The sequence below is a fragment of the Acomys russatus genome, chromosome 25 (genome assembly GCF_903995435.1).
Source record: "Acomys russatus chromosome 25, mAcoRus1.1, whole genome shotgun sequence".
Classification (NCBI taxonomy): domain Eukaryota; kingdom Metazoa; phylum Chordata; class Mammalia; order Rodentia; family Muridae; genus Acomys; species Acomys russatus.
This window is the reverse complement of record NC_067161.1, coordinates 52,551,714-52,571,551: the sequence shown is the minus strand read 5'-3', so window position 1 is coordinate 52,571,551 and position 19,838 is coordinate 52,551,714. Positions and strand designations below refer to the sequence as shown.

The 19,838-nt window shown below is 46.8% G+C and overlaps 1 protein-coding gene across 2 annotated transcripts in view; it reads left to right on the top strand.

The window, feature by feature from the left end:
- The first annotated feature begins 223 nt into the window (after window positions 1-223).
- The window catches only part of Pitpnm3 (PITPNM family member 3), a 70,882-nt gene continuing 51,267 nt past the window's right edge, over window positions 224-19,838 (top strand). The window contains exons 1-3 of one of the 2 annotated variants that reach the window (XM_051167597.1): window positions 224-343; window positions 1,382-1,477; window positions 10,144-10,251. In XM_051167597.1, coding sequence (XP_051023554.1) covers window positions 10,182-10,251 — 70 coding nt within the window. In that variant the 5' untranslated portion in view covers window positions 224-343; window positions 1,382-1,477; window positions 10,144-10,181. Of the gene's footprint in view, window positions 344-1,381; window positions 1,478-9,631; window positions 9,740-10,143; window positions 10,252-19,838 lie in introns of those variants that run through there. The other variant, XM_051167598.1, reaches the window with a different exon arrangement.

Here is a 19,838-nt window from a genome sequence, read left to right as displayed (position 1 = left end):
AAGGCCTGAGCTTGAACCTAGGCCTGAGCTCTTAACCAACATGCCGAACATATCCCTCAGTATGCAGGTATATGTAATTTTTTTAAAGTAAAAAAATATTCTGGAACCTTCTTGTGTATATTTCTGCTAACCATACTCCATGGGCATCTTCCCCTGTCAACGCCCAGAGCACTGCTTCTTCCTGCAGCAGCTCTGTGGGCGCCTTCTCGTGCTGTATGTAGACGTGTGGAGTTCATCTCCTGCAGACGAACACGGGTTTCTCTTGCAGTATAGGTATCACCGGAATGCTATGATCATCAGTTTACACCTCTGTCTTTGGGAACTTCCCGGGGAAAATTACCAGGTTCATTTTCTTCTACCTCTTCCATGGCTTTCATTCTATAATAAGATTGCAATCTACCCGCAATCTCTTGCACCTCACACACCTTGGAGTGTGCATGCAGAGGATTTCACATGCATGCTGCTCCCATGTGAGCCCCCAAAGTGCTGAATAGGGAGGGCTAGGGAGAGGCTTGTGGGTACCAGCTGTGTTCCTGGCCTATCTCCCTTTGGTCCCAGAGCAGGGAGTAAGTTGGGGGCAGAGTTTGATGTAAGGGGTCCCTCACAATGTCCAGGTTTCCTGCCTGCTCTGGAGGGCCCTTAGCCCAGCATGCTGAGCTCCGAGGAGACTAATATTGTAGCTGCTGCCGTTTCTGAGCCTCCTGAGACTCAGGCACTAATTACATAACTTCTTATCTATTCAGCTGGAGATTGCTTTTCTTTAGGGGGAGACTGAGGCCGGGATGGAAAGGGAGTGGCTTTTCTGATTGCTAATGGCAGAGACAGGGCACATCCTCAATCGTGTCCCTCTTCCCTTGGATGTGTGTAATGCTGAGTCCTGCCCTGGCCTGCATGTGCTGTGTGTGGCTGACATCTCTGGGGCCCTTCAGGATGTCTGGTCTTCCCATGTGACTTGCTTTGGCCAATGAAATGTGAACAGAGCATGCCATTTCGGGCATGATTTTTTTTCTGTTCCCTTGCTTCACAAGACCTCGATATCTCATCTTGAGATGGTGACATCATAAGGTGGTGGCCCCCTCTGAGCGAGCATGATTAAAAAAAAGAGCCTGTCTGACCCACGAAGGGGAAGTGAATCACTGTTGCTATAAGCAGCTGAGATAATTTCTTACTTCAGCTCAACTTCTGCTGACTGAAACACCATCTCCTTGGCTACCCCAACTCTTTCCCTGTGGAGCGAGGGGTTAGTGTGGCTTGAGGCTTCAGAAGGGTAGAACTCAGATATAGAGGATGTGGCTGACTTTTGTCTGAGGGGCGTGGGACTGTCCCCATCATATTGGGGCACCCTTTCAGTCTTGACTAACATACATGTTTTCTTTGGTAGGTGGCCCTTCTCCGGGTGGCGGTGCCCCCTGGCACCTTCGGAATGTCCTCAGTGACTCAGTGGAGAGTTCAGACGATGAATTCTTTGATGCTAGAGGTAAGCCAGGCAACTCCATTTCCACACCACTGCCTGGGTAACCTTTCTAGAAGTCCTAAAAAGTGGATCCCTGCTAAGGATTAGAGCCTTCTCCACCCACACTTGTAGTTTCATACTTAGACGACTGGGTGGAACAGCGGCTCAGTACCCACCTGTTTACTCTTTGGAATATTTTGAAAGCTCCTAAGGTGTGCCAGGTGCCCAGGATACCATGGAATCCAGTGGGTTTTGTTTGCTGCTCTCAAGAGGCAAACATCACAAGATGAGACAAAGAGAAACACACTCACTGGTGAGAGTGATGTCATCTATTTAAAAAAAAAAAAACAGCTGACATGAGAGAATGCAGCCAGGGCACTGGCTTTGATGTGGGCAGGATCTCCTTTCCTCAGCGTGAAGAAGAAGTAGGAGCTTGCCAGGTGAAGAGAAGAAAGAGCCTTCCAGAAAGGTGGGACAGTAGATATGGTGGCTCTGAGCTAGCCAAGGCTGGAGAATATTTGAGTCTCTGAAGGGAAGCCTGTGTGGTGGCCATGGGCGGGGAGGGAGATGGGGGTTGCAACATATCAGGGGAGAAGAAGCGATAGATGAAACTGGTCCAGGATGCCCTCAGTATCTATGTGGCTTCTAAAACAGGCCTCCCAGGTATGGGGAGAGCCACCAGTGATACTCAGGAGAGCTGCGACAGGCAGTGGGCATCTAAATGGTAGTCATAGGGACACTTAAGAGTGGCATTTCAGGTAGAGAGAACACAGGAGCTGAGGTGTGATTATGCCAGGCAGATCAGGGATGGGTGGTGAGCCCACTTGGAATTAGGAGAGAAGACTGTGTAGCCATGCTCAGCTGGGCTGTTAGCCTGACCCTGACCTCAGAGGGTCCCGGTGCCTTCTAGCCTTGTGGGACATCTCCGAGGTTATGGTGCTGACTTATTTGAGATGGGGCTACTTTGAGATGCCTGGTAAGCATGATCTTGAGGACAAACAAATGGCCCTAGACAGCATGTAGGCCTAGAACAGGACAGCAGAGACTGGTCTGAACACTGCACTGTGGCCACAGGGCTTCCCTGTGGGCTCCATATGTCTCCAGTTGGGGAATATTTCCAAAATATTGGGGTCCAGAGGATTTCTTCAGAAGCCTGGCTGGATGCCTTGGGGCTATCCCGTCTCAAGCTTTCCGGATCCTTGGCTATGGGCAGAGGAGCCTCTCCCCAGTGCTGTCCCTAAACCAGCCAGCCCATCGGGGGCTCATTTTCCATCTTCCCTTGGTGTCTGATTGGAGTGGCTGCCAGGGCTGCGTTTCTCCATAGCAACTAGCCCACAGTGTGACAACACGGCTTCAGTGTTTTGATATGCAGAAGAGTTTCATTTCAATATTTCTGCAGTTCATCAGGGCTGTATGTCCCAAAGCTGCTGTGATGGCGTGCTGCAGGAAGCAAGCAGCTGTGGGTGGCATCGGGTCAAGTCTGTCTTGGGCCTGATGACCCGTCTTCCCTGTGAGCAGCTGAGGAGCCTTCCTGCCCCTGTCCCTGGGACCATTGTCTGCCTGTCTTCCCCTCCTCAGTCTCAGTGAATTTGGTCTTATGATGTGCTCCCCTGTCTCCATGGCACAGCTGTCTGTTCCTCCCTCCATTTGCCTTGTCATCATCTTCTTCTCCGCCCCCCCTCCCGCATCCTAGAGTCTTCCTCAGGGGGTAACCTCAAACCCAGATCATATAAGAGCTGAAATGCCTTTCAAGATTGTGTGTGTGTGTGTGTGTGTGTGTGTGTGTGTGTGTGTGTGTGTGAACAATAGAAGCCAACTGGGTGCCATCCAAATTGATTTTGGAGACAAGGTCTTTCATTGGCCTGAAGCACACCAACTAGGCTAGCCAGGCTAGCAAAGAGCCCCAGAGACCGACTTGTCTCTATCTCCCAAGCTCTGCAAGTACAAATGACCCAGCATTTTACATGAGTGTTGGGGATGAAACCAAGTCTTCATGATTACACAGCAAGCACTTTACTAGCGAACCCACGTCCCTGGCTCAAGACCACTTTACAAGGTGAGACACTCAGGTAGGGCTTTCATTTAGGGCCACAGACTGTAGCAGACCCTGGGGATATAATCCCACCAGATTTCTCTCTTCTTTCACAAGTATTTATTGAGTATCTGTCCAGTGAGTGTTAGGCCCCATCCTCAGTGTAGAGATTAAAGACAGAACCCATCCCATGCCAGTCTTCATGGAGCTACGGCTGGGATGACAGGTGGAAAGGGAGGAGATGATGCCCAAGCAAGTAAAGTGTGTTGAGAATTGCTGTAAAAACAACGCAAAGCAATAGACACTTCACTCCAGAGGATGTGTGAATGGCTGACAAACACGTGAAAAGTTGCTCAGTACTATCAGTCATCAAGGGAAGGCAAATCAAAACTGCAAAGAGGGTGGCTCAGCTGGAAAAGCATTTGCCTTCCAAGCCCAGTGACCTGAGTTCGGCTCCCAGCACTCCTGAAGACACTGGGCATTGTTGTAATCCCAGAACTAGGAAGGCCAACAGGAGAGTCCTCGGTGCCCACTGGCCAGCTAGCCTAGTCTAATAGATGAGCTCTGGGCCAGTGAGAGACTCTGTTTCAAGAAAGTGGATGGATGGCATTCCTGAGGCTGTCCTCTGGTCTTTACATGCACATGAGTATACACGCACACATTAAAAAACAACCCCAAAACTGCAAAGGTGGGTCGGTGGGATGGCTCAGCAGGTAAATGTTGCCAAGCTTCATGGCCTGAGTTTGGTCCTGGGAACCAAGGTGGTGGAAGCAGTTGCCCTCTGACCTCCACATGTGTTTTGTGGTACAAGAGTACCCCTCCTCCATACACGTACAAGATAAACAAATATAAATATGGTGAATTGTTTAAACTGCAGTAATACTTCTATGTACCTACTAGAATGGTTTATTAAAATAACTGGTTGGAATGTGGAGGAACAGGTTCTTTCGAACTATTCTTAGGGGGAATGGACAATTTCAGAAATTTGATGGCAACTGCTAAAGAAGGGTGGGGAATGTAGCTCAGTGTTGAGTCTCCCAGCATGCACAAGGGCTTGGACTTGATCCCCAAGCCTGTAACCCTTTTACTGCTAGGTGTTTGTTCAAGTTAAGGGAAATATTATGCCAGCTTAATTTACCCTCGCCGCAATCTGAAAACATCCCAAATGAGAGCCAGTGAGTGAAGGGGTAAACAGAGTCTGGCCTAGAAGAGAGGAGTAAGCTAAGGCATGCGGCAGTGTGGACAGTATCAGAGTCAGTCACCCTGACAGAAAACAAGTCCGACTGAAGCGGAGCGCACCAGGTGACTGCCCTGACCAAAAAAAAAAAATCTCGGAAACACCAAGGGGTCCACAGGGACAGGAGCAAATCAATGGCAAGGAGGGTGAAAACAATAGGAGAAAAATGAGTGTGATGGGTTTGCAATTGCTGCCTTGCAGTATCTGCAGTTGTCAAAACATTACACTGCCTGTTTTATTTATTTAATTCATTTATTCATTCATTAATTTCCCTCAGATTTTTTATTAGGAGATTTAAATTTACACAATATAAACTAATCAGGATCAAAATGAAGATTGCTAGGAATTGCTGTTCTTGTGGCCTGTGATGTCCAGGTAAATTCATTCCCTCGCTGAGATGGGAAGTGCCTGTTCCTTTGGGTCTCCTCTCCGGAGTCTAAACACTCACCCTCTTTCAATGAATATGCATGGACAAGCTGGGCTTGGCCTTTACAGAGCCAGTGGCTGGGGAGATGAGGGATCTGGCCTGATTATATTTAGGTACACTGGCGCTGGGAAGTCTGAAGAACAAAGCAAAAGGACAGCCTCTCGCCTCACAGGACGATAACCTTCTGTCCTCTCTCCATCCCTGTTCTCTTTTTCTTTCTTTTTTTCATATTTATTTATTATATATGCAGTGCCCTGCCATGTATGCTTGTAGGCCAGAAGAGGGTAGTCAATTACATTATGGATGGTTGTGAGCCACCATGTGGTTGCTGGGAATTGAACTCAGGACCTCTGGAAGAGCAGTCAGTGTTCTCAACCTCTGAGCCATCTCTCCAGCCCCCTGTTCTCTTTTTCTTGATGCCTAGAGTTAGGATAGTCCCCCACCCCTCCATCTCTGCTTCATTAAAGGCTGGAGCCTGCAGAACCGGATGCTGGGCTGCATGGTCCACTCATGGCCGTAACTCCCTGCCTTCCATAGCAACTAGGAGAAGATGGTGCTGGCATTAAGAACTCTGTTTTACAGAAGACTCTATGGCAAGGTCCTGGCTGGAGGCCTCCTTTGGAAGACAATAGGGATGTAGCCATTTAGCCCATGGATAAAGCATGAGGAGGCCAAGGGGCATAGAGTGGTGATTGCTGGCACAAGAGCTCTTATAGATGCAGCCCACAGGGGTCTCTAGGGTCCTGCCTCATGTCACATTGCGGGAGAGGAGAGAGGAGTGCCTAGAGTTTCTGGGGGTGGATGGAGTGGAGACCAATGTGAGTGAGAATTAGCAGAGTAGAGAGAAGGCCAAGAGACGGGCTCTATTCTAGGACAAGGAGAAGATGAGGGCCAAGCAACAAGCGTCTTTGGAAAGGTTCTTGGAAAGACTGGTTGAGGTGACAAATAATCTGCTCCATGAGCTGGAGGCAAAGGAGAGTCCCTGAGGCCTGGGAAGGAAGACAGGCTCCCTGACAGATAGCCCTGGGGGCTGGGCTTACAGGGCACTCCCAGGCTTTGGCTAGGAGCACAGCCAGGGGCAGCGTCATGCTGAGGTTAAGGTCAGAGTTGTACTGGTGGGGAGAGAGGCTCCACATGGAACTTGGCATGAGAGGGTTTCAAAGCCACCGCGTGATAGAGATGCCACAGCCATGTCTGTGCCAAAGGCCACCTGGCTATGGGACCTAGCATGCAAGAGCACAAACATTACCCAGGGCAGTCAGAAGTCCTCCCTGGACTTCTGTGGGTGCTGTGGGGAGGCAGCACTTCTGGGAGAGAAAGTGAAGGGAGGCTAGAGGTGAGCCTTGTGGCCCCTCTGTTAGAAAACACTCCGAAAGGAGCCATTTCATGCTGTGCATTCCCCCCTCCACCAGTGTGTGTGTGTGTGTGTGTGTGTGTGAGCGTGCGTGCGTGCGCGCGTTCTCTGTGCCTTATAAAGGACAAAGCCCATTGTTTCCAGAGTGCAGATCTGAAGGATAAATGTGAAGAGTGGAAACAGGCTGGGAGGGAGGGAGAGGCAAGAGACACAACATTTTGGAGGGATGGGTTAGAGCAAGTGGAGAGGGAGAACAGAGAGAGTGACTGGGTGAGGGAATAACCCAGGAGAGGTTCAGGATAGCAGAGGGAAAGGAAGCAGGAGGGAGGGAGGGAGGGAGGAAGAGAGGTGCGGGTGGGTGGCGGGGTTGGGGGGGGGGGGGGGTGGAGAGGGAGATCTCGAGTGAGTGCACAGGGAGTCTGAGAGAGACAGAGGCAAATTCCAGGACCAGGAGAGGTAGAAGCTCACAGGAGAAGATCCAGAGAGAGAGCCAATCTTTGGGGCCAGCAACTAGAAAACAGGCAGGAGGGGTCATGCTGGGTTTGTGAGTGAAAGAGGTATATTATAGGAAACCAGACAAGAGACCAAAAGCAAAGGGAAGTGATCCACACATGGAGAGAGAGAGAGAGAGAGAGAGAGAGAGACAGACAGACACAGAGAGACAGAGACAGACAGAGAGAGAGAGAGAGAGAGAGAGAGAGAGAGAGAGAGAGAGAGAGAGAGAAACAGACAGACAGACACATACACAGAGAGAGACAGACAAAGAGAGACAGAGAGACAGAGACAGAGACAGAGAGACAGACAGAGACAGAGAGACAGAGGCAGAGAGAGAAGAAATTAGCATACTCAGAGCTACTCCTTTGCCCAGGCAGACCCCAAGGGCTCTGGGATGGAACTTCCTGCATTGTAGGAAACACTTGTACTGAGTAGCTTGTACTGATCACCTACTGCCTGCCTGGTGCCAGACCTGCCACCCCGTTCTCTGGTCTTCCCACACTGGAGGGTTTTATGATGGTGGCCTTCACATCCGTGGCTTCCTGTGGATCAGAGGTCACATCTCACCCACATAATACTTGCTTAGGAGTCTGTTCGCTGCAGGATGGTTGTTGGGCAAATAAATACCTGCTTGCTTGGGTAACCAATTGAGCCAAGAGACAGAATTAAGGCATGTGCCACTCACTATGCCTGGCTTTAACCTCTCTGTGATTTTGCTTCTTCAAGGATAATGCCATCTTATAGATTGCACAGCGTTTTTAGCTTGTGTAGTTCTTTAAAATTTATTGTATTATTTGTCCCTGTGGCAGCTTTCTAGAGGAGTTAGAGAGCTAGATGTTTTATTGTCAATTAAGGGACAAGAAAACAGAAACATCAGTTGAGGGAGGGGGCATGCATGCCAAAAACATAGCTCACAGCTTGTACAATCTGCCCAGTATTGGATGCCACTTACAGGTGTGCACTAGTACCCAGTGGGAGCATATGTGGCTGAGGAAGCTGTCCAGGCATGTGAGGCCCACCAACACAGAATGTCCAGGGCAGGGAACTGGGATGGTAGAATGTCAGGACTTTCTGTACTCTTTTTTGGTGAAACTGGTTCTTCTTATACAACCTAGGTTGGCCCCAAACTTAATAATGGTCCTCCCACCACAGCCTCCCAAGTGCTAAGATTACAGATGTATACCACAATGGCAGGCTTAGGGGCATCTGAGTTTACCCAAGTGTCCAGTATATCTGGTTTTGAATCCTGTTGTTAAGCAGAACTCTTGAGCAAGGATTATTCAACTACTGTTTGCCTCAATTTTCTTGTCTACAAAATATAGTAATCATTGTTCCGTGGTGTGTGTGTGTGTTGTGTTGTGTTTGTGGGGTGTATATACTTGTCGTTGTGGGTTTGTGCATACGTGCTCATGTGAAGGCCAGAGGTTGATGTTGGGTGTCTTCTTTGGTAATTGTCCATCTTTATTTTTTGAAGTCTCTCACTATGCCTGAAACTCCATTTGGCGAGGCTGTCTGGTTAAACAGTTCCAGGAATCCACTTGTCTCTGTCCCACAGCTGGCAGCACCGGGGCTACAGACATGTTCTGTTAGTCATCCTTTTTGTAGGTTCTAGAGATCTCAACTCAGGTCTCCATTCTTGGGCAGCAGGACTTGACTGACAGAGCCATCCCTAGCCCCACTGCTTACCCCATTTTTATGAGAATAGAAGTACTTTTCTTTTTGTTTGCTTTATGTGGTTTGAGAGAGGGTTTTCTGTAATCCAGGCTGGTCCTGGATTCACTATGTAACCAATGCTGCCTTGAACTTCTGATCTCCTGTCTCCACCTCCTGAGGGCTAGACATGCACTGCCGTGTCTGGCTTATGAATTAATATTTGTAAACCACCTATACTGATCTCACTAGTAAAAGTTTCATCAGGACCATTAAACCAATCAAATAAATAGCAGAGTAAGGCAGAGGTGTTGTCAGAGATAGTCTCTGGATGACTGAGCTCTGGGAAGAATAAGATTGCTGGACAGCTCCCAGTGCGTTTGGTCCACCATATTGGTTGTTACAGAAACCTTCTGCCAGAGAGGCAGATATCAACCTTTATTCTTCATTATCCTGAACCCAGGGACTCTTCTCAACACCCTTGCTGTCTGTGACATGGAGGAATGCACAGAGCTCTTCACCGTGAGGTCTCATCGTGGGGTGGAAGGTGGCATGGAAAAGCGTGCTCACTCCTGCAAGTGTGTTCTAGCAGGAATGCCCTTTCACAGGGTTAGGGACTGTGTCACATGTGTGTTGTTGGAGATCAGAGACCCAGAGGCTTGTGTACAGTGTGGACAAGGGATATGGCACCACCAATTCTTTCCAGACTAAGGGCTAAGGGAAGGTGAGCAGGGAATGGAGACTGTAAAAGGTTCCTGCAGTTGAGATGAAAGCTAAGGTCTCTACACAGCTTGTACAGCCTAGAATCATAAACTGCCCCTACCCTCACCTCAGAGCTGCTCCTGTACCCATCCAGCTCCAACCAGTCTATGCCCTGCTGGTGAAGTACTTGTCAGAAGAAGGAATGAGCCCAGTGGCTCTTATCTCCAGACACCCTCTGTGCACTGAGGTTCTGACACCCTCCAACTCATCTGGTCTTTCCCAGAACTCTGTGAGTTGGACGTTGCCTTTTTCATTTTACTGATGGGGGAAATGGTGGTACATAGAAGTCCAGTCACAGTCCTGAAGAAAAACGATGGGCAAATAATGAGGTTTGGGTCCTTTCTTTCCAAGAAATGCTAGTTTCAATGTTAAGAGTGGATGACTGCCTCCTCGTCACTTTCTTTTGCTGTAGCACATAGGGCTCTGGTGAGTCACAAGCATCAAGGTTATTGCCATGATGACAAATTCCTCAATAGTTTAGTCCTGTTACTGAAACTTTCAGTAGCAAACGTATTGGGTGGAGGATGCAGCTTGGTGATAGAGCATTTGTCTGGTGTGTGCAAGGCCCTGGGTTCCATCTTAAGCACTGCAAAAAAAAAAAAAAAAAAAAAAAAAAAAAAAATGTTGAAGTCTATTTCAACTTATGGGTGAAATGAGGACCCCCTCAGACCCTGGTGAGGGTTCCCTATACCCAGCCCTCTCTGCTAACATCTGACTCTCCCCTTCCCCACAGAGGAGGTGGCTGAAGGGAAGAACGCCATTCTTATTGGAATGAGCCAGTGGAGCTCCAATGACCTGGTGGAGCAGATTGAGACTATGGGAAAACTGGATGAGCATCAAGGTGAGCCTCTGCCTCTCCCAAGACCTGGCTGCGCCTTGTGTGTTACAGGGTTGGGGCGGGGGGGGGGGGAAGGAGTGCTGCCTATAGTGCCTGGGGCCTACAGGAACTCTGTGGCGGTAGCGGGGGGGACAGGGAGGTGGTGTGAAGGCTTATCTGTGGGGCTGCCTGGGGCAAAACTCCAGGGCACTTCCACAGGATGCTTCTTTTGTTCATATAGTGGCACTCAGGAGCATAGGTAATTACTGGCAGTATAGGTGGAACTGATAGAGTCCCAGGTCTACGGGGTTGAGTCGTTTAGATAAGATAGGTTCCCAGGAACTAACTCACTCACAAGACCTGTACAAATCCCTTCCCAAGGCAGTCATAGCTCAATCACTTCCTACCAGGCTCCATCTAGGACAATGGGGACTAAGCTCCAAGCATATGAAGCTTTGGGGGTGGAGAAACACATCCAATCTCTAGCATTCCTTGCCTTCTCCCCCATCATTTCTTGGTCTTGACAGAGACAGTTTTAGTCTGAGCCAGAGTTGCTAAGTGGTCATAGCCATTCCACCAGGACCTGTCTAGTGAAGGCGGTGTTGGCTCAGCCCAACAGAACGGCCATCTTATCCCAGCACCCACTCCTTTTCTACCTTACATCCCTTCACTTTTGGGTCAGAGCTTGTCCCGTGCAGAGGTGCTCATCCTGAGAGTTGGGTAGGCTCAGGCTGTTTTCATTTTATAAATGGAGAAGCTATGAGAAGCTGGGTCCGAGTCTTCTAGTCTAGGACACCATTTCTAAATTGTCCTTAGGGGCCAAATGCAGACTGGATCCATCCTTCTTTGAATGTGAACCTGGTCTAGGGAACATTTAAAGACTGCGTCCTACTAGCCTGACGTGTGGTCTGGGAGACAGTGCCCCAGCCACGTATTCCCAGATGGGTCCTCAGTCTGTTCTTCGCTTCACCCCAAGAGCTCAGAAGGGATCCAGAATAGGTCACACATTCGGGATCATCCTCTCCAACCATGCTTGGTACACACACACACACACACACACACACACACACACACACACACACACACACACACACACACAAAGACAAAGCCAGGTTTGTACTCACCACTCAGCTGGCCTTCCCGCTTTACTTCCACCCCCACCTGTCTGCTAAAGCTTGTGTGACTCAGAGCCCTGTGTGAGCTCAGCAGGGGTGAGGGTGGTATGGTGTGGTGGTGGTGGTGGGGGAGAGGGTGTAAGGAAGCCGAAGGAAGGTCCACGGGAAGGCAGAGGTCTGCACAGGAGCCTCAGCCCTGCTGTATTACAGCGCCTCTCTGAACCTTGCTTTCTTCAGCTGTGGTGTGGGGTAAAAGTAACAAGGGTGTGAGAATTGGGAGATAATACTTGCAAAAAATGTGCGTAGTCACAGCCCGTTGTAATGACGGAGTAGACACTCGTGCACAGGCATAGCAAACTCCTTGTGGTGGTATATGATCAAGCGAGGGCAGTGAGTGGTCTGATTGCAAGGGCTGGTAACCACCCCACCCCCACCCCCGGTACAGAACGTGTGACCAGGAGCAGGGAAAGAAGTGGTTTTTCTAAAGGGCAGGCCAGCTGCATTCCAGGCTCCTGCTGTCAGAATCCCGCCTTCCTATTGGCTCATAATGTGAGTTGCCGTAACACAAGGGAACAAGCTTAAGAAATTTTGCTTCAGAGATCAGTTGTGGGGCCTCTGCAGGAGCCTAGCCTCATGCTAGGTGCAGGGGAAACAAAGATGGACAAGACTGTATCTCCATCCTTGGACCCTGCAGCACAGTGGCGGGATCCTGTGCAGTGAGGCTGAAGAGGGAGGCTCTGGGGACTATTCCAGGCAGAACTGATGATCCAAACAGGCTGATGCTCCTGCCTGCTCTAAGCGTCCTACCTTTCATCCCAGGGACCCCTTTCACCATAGTGCCCTGGCTGGTCATCTTACCTCCAGCTAAGACCTTGTAGGAGCCCCAGAGTCCTGTTTGTTGGTGGCACTCTGTCTGGATGACGCAAAGACCCTTCAAGCTCTGCAGCTTTGGGATGCAGCTGACCTTCCTCTGCCCCTTGAATTATCCTTTGCATTCCATTTTTCTCTCTCCATCTTTATCATGCCACACAGGCACTTCTTGGTCATCTGGAAGTCCAGCCCTTGAGGGTGCTGGCTCTGGGGAGAGTGCATCTTATGTGGACATGCTCCTGGGCTATGCTCACTGACATCTTGTCACCTCATTCTTTGTTCTGTGGGTTTCTCTGTTTTCTAGATTGTGCTCATGTCACCAGAGAGACTGGTTTTCCCCTTCTTTCCTTCTTTTCTTTTTCTTTATTTTTATTTTTTATTTTTTATTTTTTTGAGGCAAGGTCTCTCTCTCTCTCTCTCTCTCTCTCTCTCTCTCTCTCTCTCTCTCTCTCTCTCTCTCTCTCTCTCTCTCTCTCTCTCTCTCTCTCTCTCCCTCTCTCTCTCTCTCTCTGTGTGTTGTCCTTTATTGGGACTCACTATGTAGACAAGACTGGCTCGAACTTACAGAAATCCTCCTGCCTCTACCTCCTAAGTGCTGGAATTAATGGCACGCACTGTCATGTCTAGCTGGTCTTGTTTTTCTTTCTCTGAACTGAAAGGTTTCACTAACCTTGAATTTTTTTTATGTTAAATTTACAGTTCATGGTTTCTATTCCCCATGGATGGTGTAAATTTAGACCCCACACCCATATGTGACACAGGCTTAGGGTGTTAATTACTCATGTGTGACTTTTTCTTTCTCACTATCTGTGAATGTTTTTTTTTTCTGCTGCCCCAAAGGAATGGTGTCTAAGTGTGTGTGTATGTTTTTGTGGGTTTGTGTGTATGTATGTGTATATGTGTATGTGCTTATGTATGTATTTGTGTTTATTTTTATGTTGTGTGCATTTATGCATATGTATGTGTATGCTTAAATGTATGTATATGTATGTGTGTATATGTGCATTTATGTGTTCTTGTGTGCAAGTGTTTGTATGCATGTATGTTTGTGTGTGTGTGTGCATATGTGTGAAGGCTCCTTTATGGATGTCACATCCCTTCAAGGATACACTTTAGCTCTTCACTATCCACTGACTGGGGTCAAATCTGGAGTTGGCAGTTTGTATCAGCCCTTAGCCTGGAAACCCCCACCCCTAGGATTCCAGGACCCTGGGTCTGCTCTGTGCAGCTCTTGTCTTCCTCTTCAGTGCACTTCTGTTTTTGTTTCTGTCCTTTGCCATCACTCTTTATTGTAGACCTGGCTATATAGTCACATATTGGGTGATGTGTATTTCGCTAAAAAAAGACCCTTCAGCATTAGCCCTGTGCACTTTAGTTATTATTTGACCATTGCTTGTCCTATTTTTACTTAGTATTTTTTACTGTAGTAAAAGCCACTGTTTAAAATGTCAGGCATCTGGTTCAGTGGCACTCACGCACACTGCTGTCTGAATCACCATGCAGCTTGGAAACTTTGTTGCCCTTCCAGACTGAACCCCGGTATTGAGCGCCAGCCCCACCCCTCAGCCCCTGAAAAGTAGCAGGCGGCTTTCTTCTCCAGGTCCCTCAACAGTAAGATCACACAGCGTCTGCCTTGTTTTGTGCCTGGCTTTTTCATTAGCATAATGTTTTGAGATTCATCCATGTTGTAGCACAAATCAGGACCTTATTCCACTTTGTGGCTGAATAATTTTCCACTGCACACACCCATTGTGTTTATCGTCTGTTGGTGGATGTTCAGGTTGCTTCCGTTTCTTACCTATTCTGACTTAATGTGGCTGTGAACAATAGTGTACAAATATCCACCTTCTTTCTTGAATACATTATTGTTGGAAGAAAAGCAAACAATTAAAAAAAAAACCAGCCAAAGTTTTCCTTCCTGGTACTTTCCACTGCAGAACTCATTGCTTCCCAGTGTGCATAGTTCAATGGCCCCAATTACACATTAGTGTTGCAAATGACTTAAAAAGAAACAGTAGTTTTGAAGAGCTCTTCATATGGGAAACAGATTTATCCTATTTTTACCTGCACTATTGCATAATAGATATGTTATCACTTGCATAAGCTGTAGTGACAGACATTGACACACCTCATTATTAAAGGAATGTTTACACGTGTGTGTGTCTGTGTGGTTATAGGCACATGAGTGCAGATGCTCATAGAGACCAGAAGAGGGCATTAGGCCTCCTGGAGCTGGAGATATAGGTGGTTGTGAGCTTCCTGACATGGGTGCTGGGAACAAAACTGAGGTCCTCTGCAAGAGCCGTGTGCACTCTTAGCTGCTGAGCTCACTCTATAGGCCCTCTTCTGAATAACAACAACAATAAGGTTGTTGTTGTTGTTGTTGTTATTATTATTATTATTATTATTGTGTGTCTTGAAACAGGATCTCTCTATGTGGCCCTGGCTGTACCAGTACTTACTATATAGACCAGGTTGGACTTGAACTCACTGCTTGCCCTTTGCTTTTATTTATGAGGAAATCTTTACATATTCTGGATATAATTCATTTCCTATTACCAAATTAGTTTCTTTTCTCATGACTGTGACTCAGTACCTGACAGGAAGCAACTTAAAGGAGGAAGGATTTCTTTTGTCTCGGGGATACAACCTTTCATGTCTGAGAAGGGACCACATCTTCCTGAATCAAGAAACAGAAAAAGGAACATGCCTGGATTTGGCTGGCTTTTTTCTTTCTGTTCCTTTTTTTTTTTTTTTTTTTTTTTTTTTTTTAAACAGGTGTCTATGTGTATGGTATGTGCATCTGCATGTTCACATGTGTGCATGCACACGTGCATGTGAGAGACCAGGGTTTGACATAGGTGTCTTCCTCAACCATTTTCTACTGTATTTATTGAGGGCAATGGTTCTTGGAGTTTACTCACTTGCTGAGTCTGGCTAGCTAGCTTGTTGGGGACCGATATTGCAGGCAGGCTGCCACACTCACCCACATTTCTGTGAGTGCTGAGGGTCAGAACACAGGTCCTCATACTTGCGAGTGAGGGCTGTGTATGAGCCGTCACCCCAGCCTCTCCTTTTTTCCTCTTCATTTAGTCTGGAACCCTTATGGGATGCTTGTCCACATTTGGGGCAGGTCTTCTAAGCCTCAGTTGATCCCCTTTAGAGAACCTTCACAGAGACACTTGCAGATCCAAAATTGTGCCTCACTAATGGACTAGGCTTTCGGTAGTGCAATAAAACTGACAATCAAAATTAACCACCACAGCTGTGTATTTGAAATATCGCTTTCTTTGAAATCTTGTACCAGCACTAACAGTTTGTCAGCTGATTCTTTTGGGTTTTTTCAGTGTGCCATATCATTTAAAAATCGTAGCAGTTATATTCTTGCCAATATTTATGCTACTTATTTTTCTTTTTAAATTGTATCGCATAGATATCTTAGAATTTTGCCTCTATATTTACTCTCATCTCCATAACATAAAAAGTGATTTATTTATTTTTATTTATGTGTATATGTGGCTACGTGAATTAATGTGTATCATGTGCATGCAGGTGCTTAAGGGACCAGAAAAGGGCATCAGATAACATGGAACTGGGGTTGCAGGTGGCCGCAAGCTGCCATGTGGGTGCTGGGTCCTCTGGAAGAGCAACACGTGATCTTAATCACTAAGCCATCTTTCCGGCCCTAGTGATACATGTTTAGTGCCAAAGTCACAATTTACAATAGAAATATTGCGTATGGGTACAATAGGTGGCTGAGTTGTTCAGCGTCCCTAGGTCAGCATCTCGCAGCAGAAGTGATGGCTGGCTCTTGTTGGATTCTGACTCCATTGATGTAACAACGGTCACCCACTCTGCCCGTAAGTACAGTCCTTGACTTAGGGTTTCAGAAATGTCCACTATCGGATTGGGAAAAAAAACCTTTCTAGATAAAATTATGTCTTTCCCTGTTTGCTTTGTTATTCTTAATTCTTAACCCCCCCTTTTTTAAACCAAAGACTAATTTTAACTTTAAAAAAAAAAGGTTGTTAGTTTTATTTTTTAATCAGCTCTACTGTCAACTCTTTTTTTTCTATTTAATTTACATAAATTGATGTTGCCTTTATTTCATGACTTTCCCCTTCTCGCTCTCCATGTGATGCAATTTAGAGAGAGAGCAGAAGACATTCACTGGTCCTTTCTGAGGATACTTTTCAGCAGGAGATTAATTTTGCAACCATAAAACATTTTTTTTTCAAGACAGGGCTTTTCTATGTGTAGCTTTGGCTGTCCTGGAACTCACTCTGTAGACCAGGCTGGCCTTGAACTCGGAGAGTTCTTTACTCTGTCATACTCAGGGCATTCAGAACTGCCATTTTTCTTTTTGATCAAATGAGTATTCAGAACCATTTATACAAATCTTGGTGAACAGATTATTTTTATCGTTAATTTGTGATTTTTAGTCCTTGTGATTAAAATGTTTGACTTTTAAGAATTATTCCTTTGAAGTCCTTTCTTCTTCAACACATTTTTTCTCTCTGCATATTCCGTACAATTTTTGTTTTTTGAGACAGGGTCTCTCTGTCTAGCTCTGACAGTCCTGGAACTTGTTATGTAGAGCAGGCTGGTCTTGAACTCACAGAGGCCCACCTGCCCTGCCTCCCTAGTGCTGGGATTAAAGATGTGTCCATTGTGCTGGGCATGCTGTATCTCTGATGAGCAGTTGGAGGTGGGTGCACTCCTGGGAGTTCTGTCCCCGAAGCAGCGTGTCTTCTTTGCACTCTGCTTGCGCGGCTTCCAAGTGAGGTTCGCGGGCATTGTTTCCGTGCTGGCACCTGGATGGACTCATCATTGCTGGGACGTTTCCTTTCCTTTGTTGCCTCATTCAAGCACATTTTTCCTTCCTGTGCTTATGCCAGATTAAAGCAGGAATCTCTGTAGCCGCATTTCGACTTGTTTTTATCTGCCCTCCCCTCCACCCTTGCCACCCTTTCTTGAGACAAGAGTTTCACTATGTATCTCTGGCTTTCTTAAAGCTTATTATACAAACCAGACTGGCCTCGAACTCACAGGTCTGCCTTTCTCTGCCTCCCAAGCGCTAGGATTAAAGGCATGCACCATCACACCTGGCTAACTTGTCTGTATTCTTATTTCTTGGTTCTGTTTGGGTTCTGGATTTTTTTTTCCTCCACTCAAAACAACAGCTTGTCCATTTTCTTCTCATCAGCGCTTTCTGTTTTGCTGGCTGGCATCTGTGGAGCTGTTCCCCCCCCCACCCCCCAGCAATCATCTTTCCACTTTCTTATGCCAATTTTTTTGGCTAACAGCCTGGCATTGAGTCATAGAGACCACAGGTTCATTCTATGTTTTCTGAAGTTCCCTTTTGCCTGCTCTATTAAATTTCAAAGTTTTCTGTTGACTGGAGATGGGTGAGAACAGACCACATACTTAAGGCAGAATTGATTAACCAAGGATTGAAAGTGAGATTGCAGCGCAGGGCAGTGGCTATCTGATGCTATTTTCTAAGGAACTTGCAGCTGCTGTGAACACCATCCAAGCAAAATTCCTCTTGCCAAATTCTATTTTTAAATCAAGGTATAATATGCCGTACAATTCACTCTTTCAAAGCATACATCTCAGTGGCTTTCATATGTCTCTGCATAGCCCACTGTTGCCCAGTTCCAGAACATTGTTCCCCCCAAAGAAACCCCACTCAGATCAGGAATCACTCCCACCCTTGTCAGTGGACTCCAGCAGATGTGGCCCTTTGTGTGACTTCTTTTCCTTGTAATGTTTCTGAGCCTCATCTATATTGTAGCACATACCAGTACTCCATTGCATCATATGGCTGCGTGCTACTCCATGCTACAGAAATGCCACACTCTGTGTGCTACTCCGTGGTACAGACATGTCACATTCTGTGTGCTACTCCGTGGTACAGACATGTCACACTCTGTGTGCTACTCCGTGGTACAGACATGTCACATTCTGTGTGCTACTCCGTGGTACAGACATGTCACATTCTGTGTGCTACTCCGTGGTACAGACATGCCACACTCTGTGTGCTACTCCGTGGTACAGACATGCCACACTCTGTGTTCTACTCTGTGGTTACAGACCAGTCACATTCTGGTGCTAATCGTGGTACAGACATGTCACACTCTGTGTGCTACTCCGTGGTACAGAACATGTCACACTCTGTGTGCTACTCCGTGGTACAGACATGCCACACTCTGTGTGCTACTCCGTGGTACAGACATGTCACACTCTGTGTGCTACTCCGTGGTACAGACATGTCACACTCTGTGTGCTACTCCGTGGTACAGACATGTCACACTCTGTGTGCTACTCCGTGGTACAGACATGCCACATCCTGTTTATCCACATATCATCAGTTGATGAGCATTGAAATGGTTTCCACTTTTTGCCTATTGTGGATAACCGTTCCTGTGTGTGTGTGTGTGTGTGTGTGTGTGTGTGTGTGTGTGTGTGTGTGCCTCTATCATCACCCCCCCCCCCGTGTGTGTGTGTGTGTGTGTGTGTGTGTGTGTGTGTGTGCATACAATCAACTCTCTTGATAAATACCTAGGAGTTAGAACTTTTATACAACGTTGTAATTTTGTTTAACATTTTAAAAAAATATTTATTTATTGTACATGAGTGCTTTATCTGCAGAAGAGGGCATCAGATCACATTATAGATGGTTTTGAGCCACCATGTGGTTGCTGGGAATTGGTCTCAGGACCTCTGGAAGAGCAGGTGGTGCTCTTAACCACTGAGCCATCTCTCCAGCCCTTGTTTAACTCTTTAAAGAATGGCCAGAGTCTTCCAAAGCAGCTCGCGGTTCACATTCCCTCTGGTGGCGTGAACGCCCCTCCCCCACCTTCTCCAGGTCCTCATCAGTGCCTGATGTGCGTGTCCTCTGCCTGTTAGGTTACAGCCTCCTAGTGATCACTTTGAATATTTCACTTCCCTAATGACTAGTTAGGTTAGCCTCTTTTTCATGTGTTTATTGGTCATTTGCTTTTCTTTTGGAGAACTTTATACTCAAATTCTTTGACTGCTAGCTGTCTTTATACTATTGAGCTGTAAGAGCTCTTGATGCCCCCCACACTGGGATCTTAGATATTCCCCATTTACTGGTTGTTGTTTCATTCCCCTCAACATTGTCTTTTGAGGCACAAACATTTAAAAATGTCTTAAAGCCCAACTAATCCATTTTCATTGTCTGTGCTTTTGGTCTTGTATCCAAGAAACCAGTGCTCAACCCAAGAGCATGCTTTAAGAATTTTATAGTTTTAGATCTTATGTTTAGTTTTTTTTAAAACAAAAAAACAATGTACTTGGAATTTGTTTTTGTGTGTGATATGAGGTAGAGATTCAATTTTATTCTTAGATTTTAAAAAAAAGTTTTATATGTGTCTGCATGTCTGTGTGTGAAGGAGGCTGGAGGCATCAACTCCCCTGGAGATGAAATTACAGTGCTTGTGAGCTGTCTGGCATGGCTGTTGACACCCAAGCTCAGGTCCTGAAACAGCAAGCACTCTTAAACACCGAGTGTCTCTCCTGCCCCTCGGCTGTATTGTTTTTGCATATAGGTAACCAGTTGTCCCAACACCATGTATTGAAAGGACTTTCCTACATCTT